Source organism: Dermochelys coriacea, chromosome 16, assembly GCF_009764565.3.
Source record: "Dermochelys coriacea isolate rDerCor1 chromosome 16, rDerCor1.pri.v4, whole genome shotgun sequence".
Lineage (NCBI taxonomy): Eukaryota > Metazoa > Chordata > Testudines > Dermochelyidae > Dermochelys > Dermochelys coriacea.
In genome coordinates this window covers 18,729,087-18,753,268 of record NC_050083.1, presented here as the reverse complement: position 1 = coordinate 18,753,268, position 24,182 = coordinate 18,729,087, and the positions used below count along the sequence as shown (strand labels likewise).

The following is a 24,182-nucleotide window of genomic DNA, read 5'->3' as shown; positions in this document are numbered from 1 at the left end:
GTGCTTAAGTGAAGACATACAGTTAAACAGGGGGGAAGCTCAGTGGTTTGAGCATTGGCCTGCTAAACCCAGGGTTGTCAGTTCAATCCTTGAGGGGGCTATTTAGGGATCTGGGGCAAAAATTGGGGATTGGTCCTGGGATTGGACTAGATGACCTCCTGAGGTCCCTTCCAACCCTGATATTCTAGGATTCTATGAAGTTATTTGCAGCGATGTGCTTGGTGTAAAGTTCAAATACATTCCATTCATTGATAATAAGGTTTTTTTAAAAATTAAGTAGCAACTTATGGTGGACATTTTTAAATATCAATTACTATTATTCCTGATCTTTGACAATAACATAAAATTCATCATTTAAAGATCTACATCTTTTATTTTTATTACCTTTTTAAGGCCTTGATCCAGCAAAGCACTTACCCACATGATTAAACTTAAATGAGACGGCTCATGCACTTAAGGTCAAGCATGTGCGTAAATGCTTTACTGGACCTGAGGCTGAAATACATTCTCTGTCTTAAATTTCCCTCAGTTTCTTCCAATCACTTACTCTTAGTTAAGAGTATTTTTTCACCTATGAAACACACATATTCCGAGTGCTCACAAAACCTCATTTTGCAACGATCTAATGGCATAGACAAGCTAACAGTTGCCCAGGGGAAAAAATGTTGATTTTACCTTAGGGAAGCAAAAAATTAATAAGATGGAATTTAATTTCTGCTTCCAGTTATGCCAGCTTCTTTGACACTGATGGAGTTACTCTGGATTTATACCTGTGTAACTGGGAGCAGAATTTGGCCTGGTGACTCTAGCAAGCTACCACAGCGAGGTAATATCTCCTAGATCCTGATCATCCCAGTCTGTGGGTGCTATCCTTTGGGGTAGTGTCTATGAGCAATACCCCTGCCTGGGCCATCTGGAGCTAAATGCACGTGCCTCCACTACTTGAGGCAAAGGACCAGTTCATTCATTTGAAAGCAGTAGGATTCATAATCCTCCATCCATGGTCTAGCCACTAGAGAGAGATAGAGAGCTACACTGTGGTAAGATGGGGCACACCCAGATTTTTTTCAAGTTTTATTGTAACTTGGCCTTTACAAGGGGTTAAAAACCACGAGGAGCCAAATGATGTCAATGTCCTTTGAAGCAGAATGAGACGGGGGTCCTCATTGGCCCCCCCTAACTTAATGAAGGCCCTACCTTAATTTTCATACGCTGGTGTCAATGTGTTTTAGCACAGATTGGCTTTTTACAACTTTGAACCTGATCTTTTGTTTAACTCCCCAAACCTCTGTGCAAAGCCTTTAGCATCAATTGCTAAGGAAGAAATTTCTTCTACTTTAAAAAAAAAAGGATTACTCATTCAAAAAATGCAGCTTTGCTCAGACCAGTTATGGGAACGTTTTATTATGAGGTGAAGAATAGGTTATGGGTTGCTTTCCTCCTTGGAAAATGCAAACACAATTACAACATTGACATGTTATGTTTCTTCTGCTATTTGTGGTGAAAAAAATGCAAGGCTAGTTCTCATCACAAAACCAGGGGAGTTAAGATGTTAGATTCTTGAAAGGGGCAGGAATGCCTGCAACCACAACAGATCTTTATTGTGAGCATGGAGGTTTTCCAAAAGTGTCTGCAGTTACATTTCACTACAAGGATTTTGTTTCAATGGAGATCCAGATCAGAGGCCTGGAACTTCATGGCGGCCACTGAGACTCTCCCCTTCATTTCTGGGTTCTCTTACAAGATGGTGTATGTGTAGAGATAGATAGGTTAACACACACATGAGTATCTGACTTTGCACATCATTCTTCCCTTACTTTATACCCTGGCATCCCAAGAGCAGCTTGCTGTCTAAGAAAAACAATGAACATTTATATTTCAGCACCCTCTGCATTGGAAACTATCACATTTTAGGTCTTTCGCCCCACACCCACTGTTCCCATTTGAATAGGACTTTGGGTCAAAACTTGCTTGTCTTATTCATGTGAGTAGTTATACGAAGCCAATGGGTCTTTGATACTCATGCCGCACCATACGACAATTCCTGTTCCTACTTCAGATTTCGTTGTGTTGGGCACGTTCTCTTTATTATGTGAGGAAACAAAAGCCAGAAGCTTATGCTACAAACAAAGGAGAAATATCTCATGTCTCAGTTTATAGTACTTAGTCACTCAAAACATTCATAAACCTGCACTTAATGTGTTTTACTATGCTCTAACATGTCAATTTTCTCCAGGTATCAGGATAAAAATGATTGTGTCACATACTTCAGATGCTGGCATAGTACAGTATTTAGACATGATTAGTATTTACATGCCCCAACACAAGAGTCTACTTAGATTTAGATTTAGAAAAGAATGACACCATTTCACAAGAAATGGTGTTTCTTCAATGGGATCCATTATCCAGAGAATTTCCTGATATCAGGGATGTGTCTTCTGATCTCTCCAGACAGCAGACTATTAAAAATGAACCATATGAATGTCAATGTTAAGAAGAAAGCCACAAGCCCTCATGACTGTGTTATTTGATGCCGATGGCTCATGCTGTGTTATCCAACCTTTTTAATATCAATACAGCTAAAAGAACCTGAGCTTCATTTTTAATTGGGCTTCTCTCTTGTGTTTTTGAGACTCACCTTTTGAAAATATTTAAGTGTTAATTCAATGAAAACCAGTGTGATTAGAGTCAACTACAGAATTTCCCCCCCTACTGAATTACATAGGGCAATATCATGCATCTTTGATCTTATTACATTTCACAAAGGTTTTCACAAACCTCCCTCTATTTAGATACTTATACACCCTTCATAGCCATAACATCAAAGCACCTTACAAACATGAACAAATTGATCCTCACACCTGTGAGGTAGGAAGGTATTATCATTATCCCCATTTTACGGATGGGGAAATGAGGCACAGAAGGAATTGCTCAAGGAGTCCATAGCAGAACCACAAACTGCAGCCAGATCTCTTGAATCTCACCTGCCTTAACTACCAGACCATCCTCCCTCCTTCCCACAGGATGGTTCATCCCATTACCTTTTCTAAGAGCTGCCTCAGCTGCTTTGTCCTGGCATCACGTGAGCACATCGTCTGTTGAGGAGCCACCACTGTGCATATACACCGTCCCTCGCTGTCTTGGGCAGAGCTGTAGACCTGCCAGCTTTCCTCTGGATTGGTAGGCAACACCTAATTGAAACATGGAAAAGAGGGTGGGTTAAGTAAGACAGGGGAACACTTAGACGGATAGCGAGAGTGTAGGGAAATGGATGCACAGGAAGTATTTGGTGAAACCAAAACAATTTTTTTTTAAAAGCAGCAATAAAGCAACACCACAGAAACATAATGGAACCATGGAATAAATAAAGGAAAGGTTCCTCTGAGGACCCAGTAAATATGCAGGATAGGATGCATTTTTAATGCAAAAATATGGATTGGAGACAGATAAACAAAGAGTTTGATGGCATGAAAAGGAGAGTAAGAGTTGAAGCAGATAGTATGGACACAATGGGGAAGATTGGGGGTATGTGGCATGGAAAATCAAGGGGCAATAGTTGGCATCATTAGTTAAAGTGCATTCTGATGCACACTCAGCCTGTGTGAAACTTAACGCCAATCTATTATTAAGACACACACTCGATTTCTCCTTGACACACAGAGAATGAAGTGCATCCTGATGTACTAGTCAGTTTTCTCCTGTCTCTATGAACTGAGTAGCAATCAATGGGAATCTGCAGAGCTCTCCAAGATCCTGAAACAGGAATTAGCTCTGAGGAGGAAAAGGCAACTAGCATTTTTACTGGGTTCCCCCTCCGCTATTCAAAGTGTCCCAGGAGATTTTCAGGAGCACTGCAATATTTCTTAAACTGTTCTGTTAACCCAAGGAGGAGAGAGAGCCCAGAATAACCATGAGACAGTGTGCCAGCTAATGAGGAATACAACCTTGAAGATGTAATCAGCACTATGATCTGGGCTTTCAGAATGCATACATGGAAAGGGAGCCCAGCAATGAAGCTAAACACATTCCCCAGCCCTGCAGAATCTCCGACCTTCATTTCCCTTTAATCACACAACATTTTGCAAAATACATTATTCAATCATAGTCTCTGATCATTTAGAAGAGACCAGTATTTCCTCAGCTAGAAGGAAAGATGCTGGTTTAGTGCTTAAATATGTAATAAATAACCTTGCAAACAGCCAGACTGATTAGGTAGATGGACAGACTCCAGCTAAAATGATCTTGGGTCACATCACATTCTTGTAACAGGAAACAAACTGCCAAATCCACTCACAATTAACAGAGATACTATATCAAATACTCTTCATCTTGAAACAGTGAGGCTGCAAAATGCTAATTTTTTTAAGACAGAAGCATGCAGCCTGGAGATGAGAGGTGTCAATTCTTTCCTGCTAAGGGAAGAAAGAAGGATTGTTATACTCAGCTATTTCCAATAGATAAGAATCCAGTCTACAGCATCCTTTCAAAGAAGGCAAGGGGGTCCATAAGGCATGACTGAAATGCATTTGCAACTTCCCTGATGCATTTTCCATCCCAGTGATTATTGATTCCAGGCATCTGAGTGCATCCATTCTTGTGGGTCTTACACCTGACAGCAAGCTATAGGGAAATGTCGAAATGTCATGACAAGGGAACTTTTGATATTTTTTTTTCAGCCAGGGAAATGCAAAGGGGAAGCCACCCCCACTCCCAGCCTCTCCCCAAGACGCCCACTTGCCACCCGCAGGACGCTCTCCAGACTCCTAGCTAACAGGTTGTTATGTAACAAGTCAGCCGTCGAAGAGGGGCACCTTAGCCAAAGCACAAAGGCAGCTTTGCAAGGAGAGGAGTGGCAGGACCCACCAGCTCTGCCTTTCCTTCCAAGTAATCCATCATGCTGGGAATGTGGCCTTTACCCTGCCTGTCTCCTAACTATGGCAACCTCGCCCCTACTGCTATGCAAATGAAGGCTGTAGCTCACCTCCTAATAGCTCCATCCTGACAACCTATTTAATGAGAAACCAAAAGATTCCTGGATTAACCCCCATTCAAATGAGAGAGAGGAGGAGGGGGTGGAGGAAGGGAATGGGACAAGTAAGCATGGCACAATTCGATTTTCTAAGAGCAAATCCTCTGCCATCACAACTTCAAAACATCTTCATCTCCCCCGCCAACACACACACACACAGCCAGCCCCCACCCCCAAAAGAAACCCCTGGGATTTTCCAGCAGGCCCATTCCTGAGGCTCTGCAAGATGAGAGAACTGCCCTTGGGAAACCTCTGAGAACAGTATTTAAACACACACACACCCTCTGCCGGTCAGTTTCCCAGCATAGGTGCAGGACACCACCACCAAAGCTGAGAGCAGTGCTACTCCCTTCCCTCCCCACCCCAATGACTGGCCTCTGCCCCTCACTTAGCTTCCCTGGACTCCGATGATCAGGCCAGACCTTTCGACTTTACAAAACAAAGCCAAGCCAAGCCAACCGAACCAACCCTGAAACTGATCAGCCATGCTACCCTCCCGCTGGCTAACAGAACACGCGCCCGGCGCAGGAGACAAGGGCCAGCAGCATCTAGCCCTGATCCAGGGCAAACTTTGCGCCCCTCCTGCAAATTAAGGATCTGTGCTTCCAGGCCTCCCCCCCCCTTCACCCCGACACACACACAAAGTGCACAGATGTACCCTGCACACCAGCCCCCCGACACTCACACAAAGTGCACAGACATGCCCTGCACACCAGCCCCGACACACACATGAAGTGCTGAGACATGCCCTGCGCATCAGCTCCCCGACATACACACAAAGTGCAGACGTGCCCTGTACACCAGCCCCCGATACACACACAAAGTGCACAGACATGCACTGCACACCAGCCCCCCCATATACACACACAAAGTGCACAGACGTGCCCTGCGCATCAGCCCCCCCACATGAAGTGCACAGATGTGCCCTGCACACCAGCCCCGATACATGCACAAAGTGCAGACGTGCCCTGCACACCAGCCCCCGATACACACACAAAGTGCACAGATGTGCCCTGCACACCAGCCCGGATACACGCACAAAGTGCGGATGTGCCCTGCACACCAGCCCCCCATACACACACACAAAGTGCACAGACGTGCCCTGCGCATCAGCCTCCCCCACATGAAGTGCACAGATGTGCCCTGCACACCAGCCCCGATACACGCACAAAGTGCAGACGTGCCCTGCACACCAGCCCCCCCATACACACACACGAAGTGCACAGACGTGCCCTGCACACCAGCCCCCCCCATACACACACACGAAGTGCACAGACGTGCCCTGCACACCAGCCCCCCCACACGAAGTGCACAGACGTGCCCTGCACACCAGCCCCCCCCATACACACACACGAAGTGCACAGACGTGCCCTGCCCACCAGCCCCCCCCGGCCCCGCCCTCGCCCCCGCCACTTACTCCCGTGCTCCTGTCCAAGGTGCCCCCCGAGGCTGCGGTTAACTTGGTGCTGTTCAGCCCCACCAGGGACGGCAGCGTCTGCGACATCCAGTTGGTGATCATGGCCATGGTGCTCAGGACGACTCCAATCTTGAGCAAAGGCACCGACATCGCGGCGGGGATCGGCGGCAGCCACCTTCATTCCGAACCGGCCCGGGGCTGCCCGCCGCTCTCCGGTCCCCGCGGCCCCGCCCCGCCGGCCGAGGGCTCCTTAGACATCCCCGCTGGCTCCCGCCGGGGTCTCTCCTCTGCCGGGCTCCCGGCCGCCCGCACGTCCCCGGGCTGGCCCCGCCACCCCCACAGCCACGGCCGCTGCTGGGGGGGGGCGCTTTGCACCCCAGTCCGGGGGGGGCGCTTTGCACCCCAGTCCGGGGCGGGGGGCGCGGAGCGGAGCGCCCAGCCAGCCGGAGGGTGTGCTCCGGGAGGATGGCAAGGGGTGTTTGGGTGGGGAGTTGGGGAGGGGTGCTGGGGTGCTTTTTGGTAAGGTGGAAGGAGCCCGGTCTCCAAAACCCCGCGTCTCCCTGGGACGTGCAAGGCACATGCCTGAGACGGACGATGGGGCGGGATGAAATGGATGGATGGGGGGGCGGGGGGGGGGCGGAGACCAGCGGCTGGTGTGAAAATCAAACGCACTCTGATGTCAAGCTGGGGGGGGGGGGGGTGTTTCTTTTAGTTTCTCTCTCTTTGCTTCTCTCCGGCGCCCCCTGGCCGCCGTCGGGGGCTGGTTCGCCCAGACAGGAAAAACCTTTTTGGATTTTTGGACCAGCTGGGTAAGTACACAACGGGGTGTCTCTCCCCCTTTATAATGACAGGTTTCAGAGTAGCAGCCGGGTTAGTCTGTATCCGCAAAAAGAAAAGGAGGACTTGTGGCACCTTAGAGACTAACACATTTATTAGAGCGTAAGCTTTCGTGAGCTACAGCTCACTTCATCCGATGAATGTAGCTCACGAAAGCTTATGCTCAAATAAATGTGTTAGTCTCTAAGGTGCCACAAGTCCTCCTTTTCTCCTCCTTTAGCATCAGTTTGCATCAGCACCACACTCAGCCCGGGGTCTGTGAACACCAGGAAGGGCTGGTTAGTCAGGGGAGCGGCCAGGGGGCTCAAGTGTGGCACAAATCTCCCCTGCTCTCTTTTACTAGCCTCTGTTGGCCCGCGAGAGAAGCAGGGCTACCCCCAGCGCTGCATTAACAAATATTAGGAAGAACCCAGTTAGTTGAAAAGAAAATAAGGAGGATGAGGAACTGGATTATTATCAGACCAGCACACCCTTCCCCTAGCAATGCTCTCTGCCTGTCTGTGCCATATTTTTCCTTGTACAGTTCTGAAGCCAAACGATAATTGTTTGCATGATTGTTGTAGCATATTGGCCCAGGATTGGAGAGGGACGAGGTGGGTGAGGCAATATCGAACTGGGGTACCCGTACGCTAGGGGCACGCAGGAATAATCCTGTCCAGGCAGACAACACATTGTGTTACCCTTACAGACCATCTTTTCCCGTTTTAATCAGTATATTCTGACCCTGTTTCCGATGGGAGTATGGCGTAGATGACGTTATTTGGAAAGGGGTACGCAGCCTAAAAAGTTTGAAAACCATGGCTTTATTGGACCAACTTCTGCTGGTGAAAAGGACAAGCGTTCCAGCTTCACAGAGCTCTTCAGACACTCTGCTTACCTTCCCCAGGTATTAACTGTCCTGTTGGCAGGGCCCTCCATCTGCTCTCATTTTAACTGGAGCTCTTCCCCATCTCCCCCCCCCCTTAAGAGAAGCTAGTGCCGCTCGTACCTATCTATTTTTCTGCAAGACGGTGTGTTTTCCATTGACCCAGCCTTACTTGTGATGCCCGTACAGTCATAGTGGGGGATCTGTGGCTTTGTTATTCTTGTCAACTTCTCTGTCCTCTGACCCAGCTGTTGCATGATGTTCTGAGCCACTGTTACTTATGGTCTATTTACACTGCGATAAAAGACCCACGGCACAGCCGCAGCTGGCCCGCCTCACTGGTCTTGGGCTGCGACGCTGTAAAATAGCCTTGTGGACATTTGGGCTTGGGCTGGAGCCTGACACTTGCTGCCCCAGGATTTTTATCGCTGTGTAGACATAGGATGGGAGTGCTGAGGATCAGAGTCAATCCAAGCCTAAATTGGTGGCTCTTCCTCCACCTGCCCAGCCTTGCAAATGAAAACAAATTAAATAGAAAAGTCCCTCATATTTCCTTTCCTCATTTATAGCCCTGCCCGCAACCAGGCAGCAGAATCAAAATCTTATTCACACTGGGTAGAATTCTCCTTCCTTAACCTTTAGTTGCTCCAGTTCCAAAGGAAGCCAAACCCCTCCCTAATGGAGAAAAATCCAGCTGTGGCAGATTTCAAAGAGCCCTCCCTGATTCTCGATAGAATGGTCAAGAGAGCAGGATGGCAGAAGGTGAAAGATGTGATGGAGAACAAGCATCTTCCAAGGAAGACCTGTGATTCATGGAGTGGTGAATTAGGGGCATCAACTGGAGAGAGGCAACCGTCCACGTCTGAGTGGGGAGCTTGCTGCATTCTGAACATGTCTGTTTCATTGTCTTAACTTTGGGAGAGATGTTCTCCAGCACTGAGGAAATGAGCTTCCCTCCCCACCTCAGTCCCAGCAAATCTGATGTCTCCCATGGGTAGTGATTAAGGTACCTCAGTGTTAATCATCATTATTAGTCGTATTACAGTAGCTCCCCCATCAAGAATTGTGTTAGTCACTGCACAAATACGCCACAAAAAGACTGTCACTGCCCCAAAGAGATGACAGTCTAAATATAAGATGAGACAGACCACTGGATACAACAGACTGATGGGGGAACAAAAGGTAAGCACACAAGCACCTCAGCCTTCCTCCTCAGCTTTCAAAACCCCTGATCAACCCAAAAGTTGGCAGGCTAAATCAGATTATACACATCGGCCAGATCCTCATCTGGTGCAAATCACTGAAGTCAGTGGAGCTACACTGGTTTACACCAGCAGAGGATCTGGCTGCTTAGTTTCTTTTTCAGAAAAATCTCATATTGCAATTGCTTGCAGTGCAGTGAACCAAACTATAAGTAGGAAGCCCCATGACCATTTCATTGCAGACTGTGCTGATGGCTTTGTCAAAACATTTTCACTGAAAAGTGGCTTCTCCATAAGGAAACAGTTCTCATTCAAGATTAAAAAATATTTCCTCAAGGGGCTTGTATAACTTTCCCAATGACTTCAGAAAGGAAGTGTTCCTCTGATCGAAATTCACAATTCCATCTTATTTTTTTCTAGGTTAACATTTAAATATCACATGCAGAAGAGAGATTACAAAATTAATCCTCTGGTCATGTGCAGGATTCCCAAAAGAATAAAAATCACATCTTTTGCTCCACAGTAATAAAGGCGGTCTCGTGGGAATCAGAGGCTTATCCCACTGCTTCCTGAGATTTCAAGAGGAACAAGAAGTAATCACAGTAATTAAAAAAAAGAATAATACAAACTGTTTCCTCCTCTCAAGATTTGAAACACCAAAACTGTTAAGGTAAGATGGAGAGTTATATGCAATTGTCTGTAACTTCTTTCAAGACTCTGAAATGCATACGTTTTAGCACTGCAACACTATTTTTTCACCTTTGTTTGTGTATGGAGGGGATTTAAAGGTGTTTCACTTTGTATTTGCAAAAAGATCTAATTTCTTGCTGAAGTGCAATTGCAAACCAGTGACTGACATGCATATTATGCAACTCTGCCATCAGAGAGCCTCTGCAATTGTTGGATTCGAGTGCCACCTTCTAGCGTAGATTGGTATTGCATGCCCCCCTTCAAAAAGATGCTTTATAATACAGTGGATCATCAGTGATAATAAATACACTGGCACAATGACTCATCCTACTCCCAGTCCTCTTTGATAACTCATCACCCCCCCCCCCAGGGAATTTCTAAATAGCTCTGAAATGGATTGGTTAAGAGACAGCTCCCAGTCTGGCTTTGGCAGCGTAAAAGCTGAAGAGCAGTTTTTGGCAGTGGAATATAGAAAGTTTGGTGATGTCATCCACATTTTTGGTATCTCACAGGTCAGATTTACATTGGTGAAAACAAGGATCTATTTCTGCAAGTCGGGATAACTTGCTGCTACATAACTTCTTAGCTAAATAATCATTCACAAATTCACTATCTACCATTCTTATTGCCCCCCTCACACCCGTTACCATCGTGTCTGAGCATCTCACAATCTTTAATGGATATATCCTGTGCCCTACAGCAGTGCCGTTATCTCGGTTTTAAAGATGGGGAACTGAGGCACACAGGCTAACGTCACACAGAGCAGAGAACCGAGGCAGTTCTTCTGAGTTGCAGACTAGCGTCCTAATCACCGGACCATATTTCCATCCTTCCCATAATGGGATGACCACGAGAAGTCATCTAATCCAGCCTGCTGCACTGAAGCAGGACCAAGTAAGACTAGACTATTCCTAACAGGTGTTTGTCCAACCTGTTCTTAAAAACCTCCAGTGATGGGGATCAGTCAGGGCTGAGTACAGGGGCTTTGCCCAGAAGAACCCCTTTGAGTGGGCATTTAGATTCCTTCTCCAGGCTGCTAAAAGAATCTGTTTCACGGTAGTAATCTCTACCCTGCCTGCAACCTGCTCCTATTAGATGACTGGCAAAACTCCCATCGACTTCACCAATGCTGGATCAAAGTCTCAAAATGGGTACAGACAGTGGGGTCCCTCTATCTTGCCCTGAGCCATGTTTGAAGAAGCCCTAATTTTGGACTCTTATGGGATCCCCACCACTCTTGCTGTGGGGAGGGGAGAGGAAAGCAGGACTTGCCCATAAGCGACATCAGGGGAGGTTTAAGAAATAGAGCAAAGCCAAGCAGACACTTCACAAGACCCCCTAAGAGGAGAGAGGTGAGGCTGTGTGCACATGCTGACTCCAGGCCTGCCGCCTCTCCCTTGATGGCAGTGGAAGCTTTCAGTGGGACTGGAACATGATTGGGTTCAATTTCTGGAAACAACCAATGGCTGCAGATTGAAAGAGTTTAAACATGATTCTCTTCCCACAGCTAGCAGGACTCTCTCAGGGTAGAAGTGTGTCATTGTTGTTTATGATGGGCCTTATCCAAAGGCCACATTCCCACTATGTTTGGGTCAGATCCAATAATCCTGGAAAGCCTGAAACTAACTAAAGTTTCTCTGTCACTCTTGACCTCTTTCACCTCACCAAATCCCGAGCTCATTGCTCATTTGTCACTCAGTCCTCAATGGAGGCAAAACTGTAATCGACTGTGATGTGCGCAGTGTTGTTGTAGCCATGTTACTGCCAAGATTTTGGAGAGACAAGTTGGACAAGGTAAAATACATTCTTCTTCCAAAGAAGAGCTCTGTGTAAGCTCAAAAGTTTGTCTCTCATCAACAGAAGTTGGTCCAATACAAGATAGTACCTCACCCACCTTGTTTCTCTAATTGACTTTAATGACACTTTGCCCAAGTATGAACTGAATTAAAATGAGGCTATGGCCCCATGTGTGCATGCCATAGCTTATTATGACAGGGTTGCTCATATTGTCGGGCCGCTACCATTAGAAGACCTTCACTAAGGGAGGGAGGGGGAATTATCCCAAACTCTAGTGTCCACTCCTACTGACATTTCCTATACTGAATTCCCATGTTTCATTAATTCCCATGGAAGGCTGCAATAAATACTGGTGGATGGTGGAATATTTTTCCTTCGGTGCAAATATCCAACAAAGAATTAGATGTAAATGTGTGGCTTCATTGGAACAACTCAGATTTACATTGGTGTCACTGCGATCAAAATCTGTCCCAGCATTCTTACTAAGATGGTAGCAATGAATGCTTATGTCTAAGGTAAAACACCATCTGCAGAGAGCTCTTAAAGGAAATCACATCCTTCTGTTCTATCTAGTCTGTTCAGGTTCTTATACTGTGCTCATCACCACAGTATCTGAGCGCCTGATCTGTACGACACTTACCAGTGCAAAAAGAAAAGGAGTACTTGTGGCACCTTAGAGACTAACAAATTTATTAGAGCATAAGCTTTCGTGAGCTACAGCTCACTTCATCGGATGCATCCGATGAAGTGAGCTGTAGCTCATGAAAGCTTATGCTCTAATAAATTTGTTAGTCTCTAAGGTGCCACAAGTACTCCTTTTCTTTTTGCAAATACAGACTAACACGGCTGCTACTCTGTTACCAGTGCAGTATTTATATCATTTCAGTGCTCATTTGGAAAGCAGGGTATGACCTAAAACTCACCTCTCATGCTAGTCTTCAATAAATACATAGAAGAAGAATTAGTTCAGAAGCATAAAGAAATCAACATCTTTTTTAGACCTTCACCTTCTACCCACATATAGTTTTTAAATAATAAAGTATGTTAAAAATGCTAACAAAAATGCATTCTGTACCTTTTATTCCACCAGGAATGTATAAAGATTCATTCCCCCTCAGTACACATAGGTACTGTTACCGGTATTCAGTAGTGGTAATAGTACTATACAGAACCATTCATCCAAAGGATTGAAAAATGCTTTCCAAATGTTAAGCTTTGTAACACCTTTGGGCTTGACCCTACTCTTGTGGAAGGGCAAAGCTCTACTTTAATGGCGCAGGATCAGGGCCTCTGTGAGGTAGGAATTTATTAGACTTATTTCACAGATAGAGCAAATGACGGACGGGGAGCTGATGAGCTTGCCTGTGATCACACAAAGACACAGACTCCATAGTCTGGGCTCCCAATCTATTCCCTCTCCTATATCCCTATTGTAACCACCTTCCCTTTTTGAAAATTATGGGCCAGATCCTCAGCTCGTGTAAATCAGCATAGCTGTACTGACTTCAATGGAGCTACATTAATTTACAACAGCGGAGGAAGTGGCCATGCTTAGGCTAATCAAGGAAAGAATAAACCCATTTGAATTTTTAGGCTCCTTTGCTTCCATATGCTTCAGAGCATCTATTCTCTTCTTTCAAGAGCCTGTTAACGTAAGGGGAGTTATGCACGGCCATCCAGAGAACAATGGCTCTCTGAAAAAAATCAATGACTTGTTGCATTTACTGTCTTTCCAGATGCCTGGATTGGAGCCTTCCTTATCAGACCCTAATTTCATTATTTATAGCTCAACCTCACATGGCAACAAATTGTCACAGTACTTTCTCTAAAGAGTCAGTCCCACCTGGATGTAGAGGAAAGGACCACACACAGATACATCAATTCCAACCCCAAATGGAGGCTTTGCAAAATCTGTGATCAATTGTAATGTCTCTATTCTATTTTTTAAATGGCAATTATTAAGTCAGAAGAGTTTTTTTATTAGTTTTTTTTGTTCAGATTTAAATATTATCACGCAGGGTTAGAAATCCCAACACTGCAGCTTTATGCTAAGGCCTGAGCTCCAGGAAGTGAAAATGACCGGTGTATTGACCTTGCCCAAGCTAAGTGAAATGCAAAAATGAAACCTTCATTGTTACTGCTCAAGTGTACATTAGAGGCAGGTTCTTTCAACTGTTGTGGTCTAAAAGGTGATAGTAAAAAAAAGCCACAAGGACATCAAGGACATATATTTAAATACATTGGGGCTGAACCTACATTCACTTACACTAACGTAAATCAGGAGTAATGCCACTGAAGTCAATGGGGATACAGTGGTGTAAGTGCAAGAAGAATAAGGCCCATTGTTTTCAACCTGACAGCATCCTCTTAGGGAAGCTTTCCAGTGCAAAGCAAGATCTGGCCCTTAAAGAGAAACTGACACCTCTTCGAATTTTTGACAAAACCCTCTCTTAGGTTTTCCTCGATAACTCAGATTGCCTCTCTTCTGACTGCTTCATTGTTTATCACATGGGTTATGTGGCTTGAAAAGAGGCTCCTTATGTCTCTGAGTTTATCTGTTCCTATTGTGTATTCTACACCTGATGTCTCCATGGCATCAATCATTTCCAGAGCAGCCAATTCTGATGTCTCAATGAGTGAATTACTGCTGTAATGAGATAATAGGCAGCAGGGAAAGATGAACTGTTAGGGAACAAAAGATCTCATTTGCATGCATATATCCTTAGTAATAAAGGATGAGGAAAGAAAGATATAAAAATATATGGTATAGAATGGATCCCACTTAATGGAAAACTACTAAATGGAAAATTTCACTAATGGAAAAGTTGTTGTCCATGCATAATGTAAAATGAACGCAGCTGACTGCAATTGACCTAAGAGACCAGCATTCTCAAATATGGTCAATAAATTTGTGCCTGTACTTATGCATGACACACTAATACAGGATAGATCTTTGTCTCCCTCTAGTGGCTAGTCCACCCACATACGAGGTTAGGATGTTGCCACAGCTACCAGGTGGAGGTTTGGGGTCCTAACCGAATCCTGTTGAGCGCAGTAGAAAGACTCCTATTGAATCAGAGGGATTTTTAGCTCTGTTCTTCAGCTCAAGAGATACAGGCTTATCCTTTTAGCAGGGAAGATTCTGGGTTCAAACTCCGCTGCTGTCCCAGGCTGTGTCAGTTACACATGCAGAGCCTAACATGTATTTATGTCAATGGCAATAATGTGCAAATTCAGCAACTGCTTGACTGGCAAGCACAACTGTTATTTTCACATACTATTTTCATGCTTCCTTGCGTTCACAAACGAGTGCGTGCACACAAATGCAGGGGTAGATATGGAAGCAGGGTTGAGGTCAGTAGTGATAATGCCCTATAGATTTATAGATTATAAGGACCATTGTGATCATCTAGTCTCACCTCCTGTATAACACAGGCCACAGGACTCCCTGGTTTTAACAAAACATCTCTTTGAGGTTTGTTTTGTAGCATTCTTGGATGAGCACCAAAACCAGGAAGGCAGTAGGTGGTAGAGTAGTTATTTATTAACTGTGCTCTGGAAAAGCTCTGTGACATCCCACATAATGCTCCTTTGAAAGGGAGAAACCTGAGAATGATTCCTCCTGCCTGCTCCACACAATCCTTAGGTGGAATTCACCACTGTGCAAAGGGCCTGCATGAGACTTACGCACCACTTAAGTCTCACTCAGTTCCTCAGAATGAGGCTCACAAGGTGCATATAGGCCTCGTGCACTGGGGAGAACTTGCCCCATAAGGCAAATCCTGTCCGACGAGCACAGCCCAGAATAATCAGCTGGGTGTCCGGGTAGCCTACTGAGGCTGGGAGAATGAATCTTATAGTCCTAGACCACTGAGCAGCAGCCAAGTTATTCTCTGGTACCTCAGGGCTGCAGTAATGCCCCTTCTGAGGGGCAATGTCTGATGGGTTCATGTAACAATAGATCCATCAGCATTACACCCATGTGTTTCCCCTCCCCCATCAACTTTCTGCAAGCTGGGGAATCCCATACTCCTTTAGGGACTGTGTTCTGTGGCACGATAGGGACCACATACCCTGTGGGTGTTTCCAGAACACTTGCCTCTCCCCCAATCTTTGGGCAACACACCCACACACTACTTCCACTGTGTCCAGTGCCTCTGGGCCTGGGGAATGGAGAAAAGGATCTGCCCCTTAGTGTCATTTATCACAGGAGTTGTTATTTGCTTTTAAAGTGACACTGACTAGATACTATCAGCCTAGCTGGAGGTGCAGAAAGTTCACAAGGTTGGACTGGAAGGAGGCTTTGAGAACTGGAAGTGAGGTGGACTGGCCCCTGCTTTGGGAAATCCCAGCGAGTGGGGGAAAATGTGGTGGGAAGCCGATGTTCCCATTAAACAGACTGGACTGCACTGGGCACATAGGTGCATAATAGTGTACTGCAGATGGTCTAGACGGATGCAAAGGACAACATTCTAATGCAGATCAGGCTTCAGGGGCTCTTTGCCTGTGGGGCTTTGGTTCAGTCTATGGCACAGATAGGGACCACTTGCAAAGTACAGCTCTGGCCCTGGATCCTGGTCTGGATTCAAACCCCTCCGTGGGTGAGATGTTCAGGTCAAGGATTCTACCATGGGCGCCTCTCTAATGTGACAAGTACAAGGTAGCACAGTATATTGGACATCAACGTTCATCGGTGTGTGGACAGACAGAGATGCACATGAATGTGGGGGTGGGGGGCAGCAGAGTTCCTATTAGAAAGAATATTTTTGCAAAGTTTCCTCTCAGTTCTCTCAGATTCCCTCTGGGTTGTGAGCCCCTTGAGGCAGGGACTGGCTTCTCCACCCGTGTTTATACAGAACCTAGCACAATGGGGTCCCCGTCCATGACCGGGATTCATAGTTGCTATGGCAATACACATAAGTAATAATCACATTTCACCCCAACCCTACTGCCATGGGCCTTAAGAAGCACAGTGGGACAGAAGGGGTCATTCTGTGCTTCTCCCCTCAATCTTTGTGTATAACCAGGGTTGGGAGTCACAGGAAGGGGACCACAACTCCCCACCTAGTGGCTAACAGCAGAAGGGAGCTCCCCCCCTTCCATGCATGAACTGAGAAGAGACTGAGATGAACTGAGAAGAGACTCCAGGAACCGGGGGGTGGGATTGACAGTGAGCAAGGAGCATTATTTCCCCCTTAGTCCTTCCATTGAGCACCAAAAGCAATACAAAGTTCAGAGCCTCACGCTGCTGTCTTTGTGTCCCACCAGCTGAAGTCAGCAGAGCTCAGATCCTCAGACAGTATTTAGGAGTCAAATTCCCATTGAAAGGGAATTTAGGCCCTAATTCCCTTTGAGGAGCTGGACCTAAGAGCTTTCATAGCACTAGAAATGCCTCAATAGAGCAGGACTACACTGAAGCAAAAGAAATGTTATTAGCTTCCTTTCACCTGTAAGAGAGACTCCTGTTTTATATTTACCGTGCACCTCCCTATCCTGAAAGATCCCAACGTGCTGCACAAACCATGGATCTTATTCAGCAGACCTTACCCCCACTAAACTCCCATTTTTGCATAAGCTATGCATAATTGGCTTTAGACACATAGAGCAGCACTGAAATGCAGCCAGTTCTGGGGCGAGGCACAGCATGCTGCACAGTAGTTATGAAGATGTTAAATTCTAGCTATGAACATGAGACAATTCCTTGCACATGGTAAGTGCCGTGTGAGTTTTACTTTCTACACACAGTGCAGAAGACCCTGAATTTTGCAGCAGAAAGATCATGCTCTCAGTATTACGTTTGAACAGAATAATCCCCCTTTACAGATCTTTGCTTTGTACTAAATCTGTGTTTAGCTAAAGCTGCTCTTGACACTAAACCCACAATCTCATAGCAAATGCCAATATATGTCAGAAGTCTGTGAGACCAGTCTAGCAGCATTACAGTTAATGGGAGTTTTGCAACGATTTCAATAGATGAGGTTTGTATTAGGAGCAATTAACAGCATATCTTTTACGAGCGGGTTTCCTTAAGGTCAATATTGGGGTATGGATGGGGAAATATTTCCATAGGTCGGTTTGGAACTACTGTCCAGAAAGTCTTTTTAAATTAATAAATAAGTATATCCCATTGTTGTGTGTGTTAATTGCTTTATACTATCACAATTAGTACTGAAGTCTGGCAAAGCACCTGCTTTAATCCTCTTCTCCCTGCTCTTGTCCTTCCCACAAGGTCTCTTGTAAGCTCACTAGATTTGGAGTATCATCTACTAATTAGAGCAGGGGGGATTGAGAGTCAGGACTCCTGGGTTCTACTTCCAGTTCTGAAAGGGGAGTGAAATTTAGTAATGAGAAGATGCAGGAGACTGGTAGTCAGTGCTCCTGGACTCTGTTCTGAGAGGGAAGGGGGGTATAATAGTTAAAGCATGTAAGAGATTAGAAACCACTATCTCCAGCTTTGTCACTATCTTGCTGTGGTACCTGGGACTCATCATGGCCTCTCTGTGGCTCAGTTTACCCGTGCGTAAAAATACCCACTTCCTTCAAGAGTAATGATACTTAATATCATTGATATTTGCAGATCTCTCCGAGATCCTCAGATGAAAAGGTGTGTGCAAAAACAAAGTGCAAACTTCTTACCTTTCACAATGGTTCATGCACACCCCTTGCCTCGTGAAGAGTTTAGCTTAAAATAATTATTAAATAACAAATCTGAAAAGAAACCTTTTCCTTTCCTTCCCCACCTCTGCATCTCTAAAGCCATGTTAGTGTTTGTCTCAAGCATTACTATGGCCCTGTGGTTCATGATTTCATAATAGCAAGCAAAAGCCGTAGTTTATCACTCATAACTGAGAATTGGCTTCTTTCATTGTCAATGCAGTTTTACAGTCCTCATCTACCTAATTCAGTTAGATAGTAATTAGTTTTGTATTACTTTACACAGTGATGCTAATACTGATTACAAGGCCTGATAACTTGAGTAATAAATATAACCCAAGGCTGACAATTGCCTGTCTTTTTTATTGGTGAAAGCTGAAGTTAGCAAAGCGAGACACTAATTGGTTTATGAAATGAGGCATCTGCCTCATGTTACAGGCTGCAGATTTGCAGCTTAATTCTACAATGTGGCTCCACAATAGGGGATGAAGGAGCCTAGCAATTAGCATGAAGGTTTGAAAATCACCTCCATAGTTACCGCTAAGGCTTGGCGTTAAAGTGAGTTAGAACCGAGCTGCAGGGGGATCAATGTGCAGGGGGAGTCAGAGAAGTACCATCCACCTTCCCTGCTCTCTGGCTCCAAAATCTAAGAGCCACATTTTCAACTGCAAAGCAACGTGTGAGATTGCAAAAATGCATGCCTGGTTCTCCTCTCACTTTTACACCAGCAGTGTAACTCCATTGACTGTAATGAAGTTATTCCTGTTTGACTCCAGTGTCAATGAACCAGAAACCCCCCAGCTTTGGACACTTGGAAAATTGTGGAAGGGGTGCAAACTGATAGCATTTGCACTCACAATTATGGGGTTTTATAGATCCATTGGAAATGCACACTTTTTTGCCAGGGCACCCAGGGATGAAAACCATATACCAATGAACCAGATATGCTATTTTGAAAATCAGTGGTAAAGTTCCCTTAGACCCTTAAATGGGAGCCCTAAATATTTAATAACTTGCCTGCCCCAGGGAATGTATATTTCTTCTGTGGATTGAATTATTATTGGTTAAATAAATATCAAGATGTTTCTTACCTATGTACCCTCAAAACTTCTGGGAAAAGCTATGGCAATTTCCTAAGTACCTCAATGTGTAGTTAACAGCCCTATTTCAAGAGAGACTGAGTGCATGACAAACCAAGATTGGGGAGGGAGGGGAAGAGGTGCAGTCTGTAATCCTGATTATGATCTTAAACCTGTTTTCCATTCATCTAACTCCACTGGTTTAGATGGAGTTACTCCTGATTTACATCAGTGTAAGAATCAGAGCCTATACTGAAATCTGCATCTATAGCCATATATAATAAACCTTGTAAAGCAGATCCTCGGGTAGTATAAATTCCCATAGCTCCATTGAGTCATCTGAGGATGTAACCCTTTACCTCTCTGGGGTTCCAGCTGCCAAACAAAGAAAACTCTCATTCTGAACTCAGAAGAACTTTGGCTAAACTTGCATGCATGTATATGGAAGAATTGGGATTTTGCCTGCCAATGGCAACAGGTACCAGTAAAATCCAGTCCATTCAAATTCAACTGTAATATTCATCATTTCATGATTTGGATTACTGACCTGTAAAAATGTGAAATACAATTTAAGGACTTGGGCTAGCATAAGTCTTGGACTCTAATATTTTGAATATTTCCATATGAAAATAATTCTGAAATTAAAAAGACAATAACATGCAAGTCTAAAGGGATAAAACTACAAGTGGGGAATCAAAGAGCAAGCTGAAGTTATATCAATGACAATATCAATCAATGACAAGACTCTGTGACACAGAAGTTTGGCCAACTCCTGTTATTTTGACTTGGGTTCCCATTAACTTTTAGTCAAGACTTGATTCCAAGCATGTGCTACTTTTTCAGGATTTAATCCACAGTGTCTGTTTGCAATGTCCCGCATGCTCTAGGAGAGAATTCAGGGGTAGAGCACAGCTAACCCTACTTTTCAGAAGCCAGCTGTGACTGGGATTACTTGAGAATTCAGCTCTCGTTTAGGTGCTCAGATATGATTAGTGGGTTGTTTTGGAAACAACACTCTCCCTTCCCACCAGGAGATGGTTACCCTTCTGTACACAGACAGCAGCAGTTAGTTGTTAAAGGAAAGCAATGTACTCACCACCTTACCATTGCAAAGTCTGCTCTAGCACCCCTTATGGGGAGTATTTAGGGGGCTGATGTGCATGCTTCGTGTTATTAAAGGGAGGGAGCAGGGGATGACAACAGCCTTTGCATTGTCACTGAAAGCTGCCTAATTAGAAATGAATCTTCCCTTAACCATGACTCCCCATTGGGCTCTCTGGAGGGGGCAGGGGAATGCAGATGAGAGCGTGACTCCAGTGCATGTGATAGAGATGTTAATTTAACATCAAATTAAACGTGGGAGGCAGGGAACTGGGCGGCATCAGGGATGAAAGGCCTGTTTGGGGATTGCATCTGGCAGCTGTGGCATGGAAATGAGATGCAAAAACTGTGAAACGGATCTGCAAAGCCAAACAATTCCACATCTAGGCTGGAGAGCTCTCCATTCCCATAGAACAGGAGGGCAGTTCGGAGAAAGGAGCCTAAATCAGTGTTGCCAGCTCCAGGTGCTCAAGGTAGACAGTGAAAGAAAGCAAGGAGGGTACCTACTCAGCTCCTATTTTTGCTAAAATCTAGCCAAGGTTTATTTGTTTTTATTTAAAACCAGTGGGCTAAACACTGCTCTGGGATAGCTCCACTGAAGTCAGCCAGGGATTATTTTGGCCTAAAGCTTGTAGCTGGAGTGGGCAGATTTAGTTTGCCCAGACTAAAGTTGGGACAAAAGTTCTTCCAAACCTGCAAAACAGAATCTGATACTCTACCAACACCAGCAGCTGCCTCAGCACAAGGAGATGCAATAGCTAAGGTGTCCTTGCAGGAAAATGCCAAGGCAGAGAAGGTGGGTGCTGAAAGAGAGAAAGAAGCCATTAAGCAGTTGGGGGAAAGAGTCTGATGCAGCCAAGAAATTCAAATTCCCATGAACCAGATACTCTCATGCTCGCCTGGGGGTGACCAAGAAGGGAGAGAGGAGGAAGATACAAGCTTGCCGAGAAGGCAGCCCAAGATCTCTGGTGTTTATCATGCCAAAGGAGGATGCCAGGGTCTTCACCAGGGAGCACTATTTGTTTGTTTCAGGGCAATTCTTGTACGTTTCACCCTGCTTTGCCCAGTTTGGCACATGCAGGTGTATGTGAGCCAGTATATACCCCGGTGTATATTCTCTCTCAATGCACACAACAGATTTTTATTGGTCAGTCACTTTAGCTATAATTCCTTCCCAGCTCTTCCACTTTACAGGCAACTTGGAATTGTTTTTAATAAACCTTCCTTCCCCTCCCCCCTTTGGTCCCAACGTTTTAAGACTTTGCTTTGGAGATTTCTTTCTTTCAGCAGCAGCTCAGAAATATTCTGTAGGTAAAACATGCTTTAGCCACTACATTTCAGTTCCCAGGACAGTGACTTAAGAGGCTATTGTGTGTGTGTGTGTAATATAATTAAAAAAACATAAAATATCTGGAATGAGAGTCCAGCTGCTAATTGGTTCCATATCTGACAGCCTCTAGGGGAGGGTCCATTCCTATTTATTTATTGCTTCCAGCAACACACACACCCCACCACATAGAGTATCCCCTTGTGATCACTTTTGCTCTTTTCTTGTGTGATTAAGAAAAAGCAAAACCACTCTTGTTTCTTAAAGAAGTGGAATGGACTTTTATTTCCACTGCCTCAAAAAAACCCTCCCCCCAGCTCAACAATAGGTGGGCTTGGAAAGTACAGGAAGGCAATCAAAGAAAGAAAGAAAGAGCCCCCAAGCATACCACAAATGGAAACACTGAGAGACATTTAAATGTCATCCTAAATCAGAAAAGCTACCACCACACCAGTCGTTTATCTATATAAAGGGGAGGGGGTGAGTGGGAATGAAACAGAAGTGATTGCAGGTGCAAATTACATATTTTACAAGGGAAAATAGAACACACACAAGTAGACAGACTGACTGACCAACCCCTAGCTTACCAATAACAGAATATGCATTTCAAGCTACTTACAATATTGCATTTTTAAAGATATCACATACACCCCCAAATCCTGTCCATTTACCAGCTGAAAATTGCATTGAGACTGTAGCAACCTCATCTTTAATTGTGGACTTCTCAAAGAAGGAGGAGGAATAAAAAAAATTAAAAAAAAAAAAGCAGGAGAACACTCAAGACCCCCAATGATGAAATGTTGTGGTAGATGACGATGAATTCCCTTCCTCCCCTAGTGAAACAAAAGGCAGTCACGTTACAGAGTCACCAGTTTCACCTTACCTGAAATTCAACTCTCCTTCCCTCCCCCCCTCCCCAATTAAAAGTTGAATTCAACCACCCGACCCCATTCCAAATCTGGCTGCCATAAAAATCTGACAGCAGATCTGAAGGCACAAAGGCAGCTTTAAAAAAAAAAAAAAATCCCCTTTAAGTACGATCTCTTCGCCAGACACACAAACACCTTTATCCCTCCACCCTGGTTCGCCCTATGCCCTGAGCTCCCCCTCGCTGCTCGCCTACATCGCAGGAAAGGAATTTGATGAATGACCTCTACTGCATGCTCCAAAAAGAAGGAAGGGGGAGGGATGGGGGGGGGAGTGAAATTAACAGAAAGATGCAATTTACTACTCTAGTTTCTTTTGTGTCCTACAGCTTTAGCAGAAAATGGCGTTGGGAGAGAGAGAAAAGAAACCTACTTGAGTTAGTTCTGTGCCCATCAGCAGAAGAAAGAAGAGACTCAGAAGCTTGCTTGTAGGTTGCATCTCTTGCGCACAGTTCCAGGTACCTGGCATGCAGATTTCCCCCTCTCCTCCTGGGTTATTTTCTGTTGCTGCGTTGATCACCGACTCCCCTGGCTTGCTTTTGGGTCCTTCAATTTTTTTTTTTAATTATGATTCTCTCAATACCCCGAGAAGGCAATGCAAGAAATCTGCTTAACACAGCCTTCCCTTTGCATATTTAGTGAGCTCCCCGTGTCTCCTCTTCTCTCTGATCTGCCTCTCTCTGGCTTTTTTTAAAAAAAATTATTATGATGATTATTATTTAATGGCTCCCCTGATCGAAAGACATTGGCGAGGAGAAATTCAACGGAGCACGAAATGATTATCTCTGCAATTGCCAAAAGTTTGCCTTGAAAAGGGGGGCTGATGGAGGGAGGACAGGGATTAAAAAAAAAAGGGAAAGGAATTGGAAAGCAGGGGCTACTAGCAGGGATGGATGTTTGAAACAGGATGTGACATCAACAAAGGCGGGGGAAATTTAACTAGACACAGAGAAGGGAGTGGGTGGGGGGAAGGTAAAGCAGCAGCATCAAAAATGCAGCCAGACACAAAAGGAGGAGGGGTCACATTTGGTACTGGGGGTCTGAGGAAAGCAGACAAAAGGGACTGAGGATGAATGTGGAAGGGTCCCTCTGCAGAGAATTTAAGGCAAGCCCTGGCCCAGTTGCAGCGGGCTCCAAAGTGAGAAACTCCAATGCACAGAAGCAAGAGGGGAGCTAAAGGAAGAGATGCAAATAGGAGCCAGCTGCTGTATTTTCAAGGCAAAGAGGATTTTTCTTGGGGGTGTGATTTAACAGCACC

The 24,182-nt window shown here is 44.9% G+C and overlaps 1 protein-coding gene across 3 annotated transcripts in view; it reads right to left on the bottom strand.

The window, feature by feature from the left end:
• Positions 1 to 23,850, bottom strand: part of OLFM1 (olfactomedin 1) — a 48,243-nt gene extending 24,393 nt beyond the window's left edge. The window contains exons 1-2 of one of the 3 annotated variants that reach the window (XM_038374949.2): positions 23,298 to 23,850; positions 3,042 to 3,191 (exon numbers count right to left, since the gene is read on the bottom strand). In XM_038374949.2, coding sequence (XP_038230877.1) covers positions 3,042 to 3,191; positions 23,298 to 23,393 — 246 coding nt within the window. In that variant the 5' untranslated portion in view covers positions 23,394 to 23,850. Of the gene's footprint in view, positions 1 to 3,041; positions 3,192 to 4,294; positions 4,435 to 6,446; positions 6,974 to 23,297 lie in introns of those variants that run through there. The other 2 variants (XM_038374947.2, XM_043499065.1) reach the window with 2 other exon arrangements.
• Between the last annotated feature and the right edge of the window lie 332 nt (positions 23,851 to 24,182).